The 5,440-nt window shown below is 44.1% G+C and overlaps 1 protein-coding gene across 3 annotated transcripts; it reads left to right on the forward strand.

The window, feature by feature from the left end:
* Positions 1–907: 907 nt before the first annotated feature.
* LOC147882145 (protein DETOXIFICATION 16-like) lies at positions 908–5,231 on the forward strand. 3 transcript variants are annotated; one of them, XM_087401390.1, is made up of 9 exons: positions 908–1,113; positions 1,606–2,028; positions 2,384–2,928; positions 3,104–3,190; positions 3,365–3,421; positions 3,612–3,850; positions 3,945–4,063; positions 4,236–4,331; positions 4,514–5,231. In XM_087401390.1, exons 2-9 carry the CDS (start codon positions 1,675–1,677, stop codon positions 4,613–4,615), a joined length of 1,599 nt encoding a protein of 532 aa, XP_087257516.1. In that variant the 5' UTR covers positions 908–1,113; positions 1,606–1,674; the 3' UTR covers positions 4,616–5,231. The 3 variants fall into 3 exon arrangements, with proteins under 3 accessions (XP_087257516.1, XP_087257515.1, XP_087257517.1); XM_087401389.1 differs by lacking the exon at positions 908–1,113 and having other exon boundaries at positions 1,124–2,028; XM_087401391.1 differs by lacking the exon at positions 908–1,113 and having other exon boundaries at positions 1,126–2,028; positions 4,236–4,322; positions 4,504–5,231.
* The last annotated feature ends 209 nt before the right edge of the window (positions 5,232–5,440 follow it).

Consider the following 5,440-nt stretch of genomic DNA (forward strand, 5'->3'; position numbering starts at 1 on the left):
CAACATCTTGTCTTTATGCAAAGCAGCTTATCGAAGGCTTTTGGTGCATGTAAGGTTTTCTTGCTAAGGTTCCTACTGCATGATTGAAGAGGTTGCCTGTGGGGAACAGGGGAGACTCTAGGACATTGTATAGCGAAAAGCAAGAGCAAGTACTTTGTCTTGAAGTGAATTCTGCATGTTGCTCGCTATTCAAGTAAAGTACAATGGGAGTAGGCCCTGTCAAGGGGCTTTAGCGTCAGTTTGGAGGTGTGTATTTCTTTCCATAATGAATAGGTGGCTAAGACGTGCAAATCCTCAAGGAGAGAGACACTCTCGCCACCTGACAAACATTTGAAAAGGTAATCTACTTCCCTCAACTATTAGGGTAAAGGGGCTAGTAAAGAGGCGGGTGCCTTTCAAATGTCAGCACCCTCCCCTATTTTCTCCATGGAAAGACCCAATAAAGAGGCATGAAAAAGGGAAAATATGCTTAGGTGTCAAGCTCTTATGAAAAGTTAAGATAGTCTAAATATGACACAATAAAGACTGCCTTTAGTATTGGAAGTTAATATTTTTTCCTCATTTTTTTTGGAAAAATTATATCCTTTCTCTATTTACTTTCATGCGATGCCCTTACATATTGAAAAACATCAAAATTACTATAGGGCAGCCCGTTACACAATGAAAAAGATAGGCCCCTTTACCCTACAAGAGCTTAACAATTCAAAACGGATGGGTCCAATGTCCATGGAGAGAGTGGGCAGATGGTGTGGTGAGCACGCAAAAAGGCAGTGGCTTGCACGTGAGTCAAAGAGGAGGGTTGAGTTGGCGTGTTGGGCAAGCCAGAATTTCCTTCAAAGATCCCGGCAAATTCACGTGCAACGGTCAATGCTGCCGCGAAACCACGACCATTTTCTTTTCGACAGCGGAATCTCATCTCACGATCTCGGCCATCCATCTTCCGATTCCGTTGCACCGCCTTTCAAATTTTGCCTGTAGATGCTTTCTTCGGGGCGATATATAACAAGCAGCGTGTCCTTCGCCGCTTCAACTTCCTCAGTGCTCGACGACGTCGAAATAGACCCTTGCCATTCTTTTGTTCGATTGCGATTGATCAACAGGCCAAAGGTTTCGGTAGGTTTTACGATTGGTGCTGCTTTCTGTTTTCGGGAATTGGCTTTAATCTTAGACAGCCTTTGTTTTTGGAGTTTCGCAACAGCACAAGGGTGGTGTACAAAGTTGCTGGCTCTTGTGCTGTTTTTTTCGTTTTGTCGGCCGGCCATTCGTACTCTTCTACCGGCTTGAAGCGTGGCAGAGTTTTTTTCCTAATTTTGAGAATGCTTGGGGCTTCGTTTTGGGCAGTACATTGTGTTTGAATTGATCGAAACCATCGATTTCAGAGTCCTTGGGTGCTGGTTTTCTTTGTTTGGGCGTTAGCATTCTTCCTGTGCAACTAATTCGAGCTCAAAAAATTTGTCGCATTGTCTTGGGTCGGGAATCTTCGTTTCAGGCTTTGAGAACAGCCTGTTTGCGGCTTCGCAAGATCATTATTAATCTATCGACAACGGAATTTCAACCGTTCTTCACCGCAAATCGTTGTGCTGAGCCGATGTTGGATCTTGGCAGGTTGATTGATAAGTTGGATGCTCCTGAGCTTCGAATACTTTGATCTGATTACAACGGATTTTTTATGCGATGGAGGAGCATTCCTCCTCCAATCGTGATCAGAACGAAGGGTATCGACTGCTGCCTGATGAAGAGACTCCAGAGAATTCCTTGCCTTCTCACGATTTCCCTCGATTTTCTTTCCGACGTGACGATCAGGATCAGACTTCTCTTGGCAAAATAAGCCAGGATGCTGATCGGTGTATCAATTGGAAAGAGGTTAAGCTGCAGTGTTCACTCGCAGGGCCGCTAATCGTCGGCAACCTACTCAGCTTCCTCTTGCAGATGGTCTCTGTCATGTTCGTCGGACATTTTGGAGAGCTTGAACTTGCTGGCGCCTCTATAGCTAACTCTTTCGCTGTAGTCACAGGCTTGAGCGTAGTTGTAAGTTTCTTTTACTCTGATGGCTTGGAAATATACGTATTATCAATGAAAATCATTCTGGAACCATTTCAAAACATGTTAGAGAGATTACAATTTACTTTTTTGCTCTCAGTTGCACCCGAATCCCCGCTTAAACACAGTAGTAGAATCGTTATTGCTTTGCATGGCGAATTCCTTATTTTTCCGCCTTTCCGCATCAGGCATCAGGTAGGCAATTTTTTGTCTAGTCTACTGCCAAGTAAAGAATCCAGCAAGCAGAATTTCTGCGTGAACAGAAGTCGCTGGTTTTCGGTCCTTGCCTGCGCCAAGACTTGATAGATTGATGTCTGTGTTTTTATGCTTTCATGGGGAGCAGCTAGGGATGGGGTCTGCGTTGGAGACTTTGTGTGGACAAGCTTATGGAGCTGGGCAGTATCAGAAGCTGGGGATATACATGCAGAGGGCAATTATTGTACTTAATCTGACTGCTGTGCCTCTGGCTTTTGTTTGGGCCAATATAGACAAGCTAATGCTGGTGCTGGGGCAGGATCCAGAGATTTCAAGAACAGCAGGAGCCTACGCTGTATGGTTGATCCCCACCTTGTTCGCTTCTGCTACATCACAGCCCTTTGCTAAGTTTCTACAAGCACAAAGCATTGTAGCCCCTCTTCTCTTCATCTCTCTGGGAACACTCGTCTGTCATGTGCCCATCTGTTGGTTTATGGTCTTCAAGTCAGGCCTCGGCTACAAGGGGGCTGCCCTTGCAAACAGCATCTCGTACTGGATTGATGTAGCGCTTCTTGCTCTCTATGTACGATTTTCACGTAGCTGTGAGAAAAGTAGAGCTCCTTTGTCATGGGAGGCTCTGAGGGACTTGGAAGAGTTCTTCAAGCTGGCAATCCCATCCGCTGCAATGATCTGGTGTGCCCTCTAACGCTTGTAATGGATCATCAAATCTTGTAAAGATCTTTTGCTGTTAATTTGTTCAGTTGATTGAAGCTACATTTGATGTCCCTGAGGTCGTCTTCAGTTCTTGCCTGGTTTTCACTATGCATGATAGCCTCCTTATCTCGTGGTCTTTGTGTTTGAATCTCAGTTTGGAGTGGTGGTCCTACGAGGTCCTAGTCATTCTTTCCGGCCTGTTGCCCAACGCAGAGCTTGAATCCGCAACAATTTCAATCTGGTAGGTACTGGTGTCCCATGTTAAAGCTGCACTCCTCTTTGGAGAGAAAATGTTAACGCTGGAGATTGTCGGGGAATATTTTTCTGCCTTTTATGTCTGCCATATTTAAGACTTGAGAATGTCTGCAGCAAATATATATTATTCTGACACTTTTCTTTGTCAAATTTATGCCAGCATCAACACGGAATCTCTAATCTACATGTTTCCGATGGGTTTTAGCGCTGCTGCCAGGTTAGAGTGTGACTGTTTTTTCTCTTGCAACTAGTGTTGCTGCATTCGAATATTTTGCAAAGGCGACTCCTAATTGCATTTCAGCAGTGTATATTCCTAATTGCATTTCAGCAGTCTATATCCTTTGTTCTCTGCATAGAACTATTGAGCATCCTCGATTTTTAAAGGCACTTCTAATCGTTTGTATCAGCACAAGGGTTTCAAATGAACTTGGAGCAGGCAGATCACGAGCAGCCCGTTCGACTGTAAATGTGGCATTGTCTCTGGTATTGACAGAGGCACTGACCGTAGCCACCATATTGCTCCTTATTCGCAAGTCATGGGGACTGCTCTATAGCGATGAAATGGAGGTGGTGGAATATGTAGCACGTGTTGTTCCCCTCGTAGCAGTCTCAACGACATTTGATGGTCTACAGGCAGTTCTTTCAGGTATTTGGGCGCAGCTTTGTAAGAGGGTATAATACTACAGATCTCCGTTATCTAACTCAGACCACAGGTTCTTATGATTTGCTGCTTTTCGCAGGGGTTGCCAGAGGTGCCGGATGGCAAAAGGTGGGAGCTTGGATCAATCTAGGTTCATTTTATGTTGTGGGTATGCCAGTGGGCTGTCTTCTGGCTTTTGTAGCCCATTTTGGGGGAAAGGTTTGTTTTTAAAACTGTAAGCTCGTTACGATGAAATTTCGTCGGGTGGCTTTGGGAAACTCGTTAGTAGTATAGTCACACGCATATATTACATATCTCAACTCGTTAGATACTGAAGCAAGTGCGCATTTTTTCAAAATTCAAATATTTGACGAATTGTCAGGGCTTGCAGGGACTATTGATGGGAATGGTAACCGGAGCTTTCGTTCAGTTACTCGCTTTCGCAGTCATAACCCACTTCACAGATTGGGAAATAGAGGTGAGTCGTGTGACTAATTATCGAAAGATCGAAGAGAAAGGAAACGTGTGTGTTTTGGGTTCCATTTTGTGTCACAAAGTTATACCTATGTTACTGTGTTTGCATTGTGAATCGAAAGCATTTCTCAGACAGGTAAATTTGCATGCCGTCTGATTGCCATGGGAGAATTTTTACCGTGCAGGCTGAGAAAGCTGCGGGTCGTGTACATTTCCGTCCATCTGCGGTGGAGCCGCTCCTCCTCACAACGAAATAATCACGCTGACGGTAGGGGAACAATCTTTCCTCCTTTTTAGGCTGTTCATCAGCCGTCGAAGCTACTTCTGATGTAACAGAGCTACAGCTAGCATTGAATAAACGGAAGCAAAACGATGGGCTGCCCGAGTTTTGAACACAAAGGTCACAGATCTGGAGCCTGAATGCATCGCCTTCACGGCTGTGAATTTTTTCCGTTGTATTCCAGAGCAGACCAATTTTTTTTGAAGGAGATACTGGAAAGCTGTGGATCAGTAGTCTATCTACATAGCTGCAATTTCTGCAAGTGCCTATGAATGGGAGAGGAGACCATGAAACTGAAAGGTGGATTAAGTTACAGTCCATTTAACTGCATCCACATGGTTGTAGAAGTAGAGAAGGCGGAGGGGGAGAGACGGGCAACCGAAATAGGCAATTGCCACATTTGTAACGATCCAAGATTTTGTAAGTTGTAACATCTGTTTTGTTCGAATTTGGCAATCGCACTTGCCAAGAACGTTTTGTAAGCATACCTCTTAGGTCGAGTACCATCGTCATTTGCATGCTTTTTGGGCCTACCTCAAAGGTAGCCTTAGTGATGAAAGTGAATTTATGAATTTTGATTTCCAAAAATTCTTTCTCCACTATTTAATTCCAAATTTGGACATATTCCAATGCTAGTGAGTCTCTCTCTCTCTCTCTCTCTCTCTCTCTCTTTTCCCTAGAAATCCTCCTATTCTCTCTCTCTCTCTCTCTTCCCTAGAAATTCTTCTATTCTCTCTCTCTCTCTCACATCCAGGCAAGCTCTATGAATGAGTATTCATCTTTTTTTAACAAGGTGAATTGTATTCAGTGGTTCTGCCGTTAAACCTTATACAAGAACAATG

This window comes from Dipteris shenzhenensis, chromosome 30, assembly GCF_047967505.1.
Source record: "Dipteris shenzhenensis isolate YYH24624 ecotype China chromosome 30, Dip_SZ_1.0, whole genome shotgun sequence".
Taxonomy (NCBI): Eukaryota; Viridiplantae; Streptophyta; class Polypodiopsida; order Gleicheniales; family Dipteridaceae; genus Dipteris; species Dipteris shenzhenensis.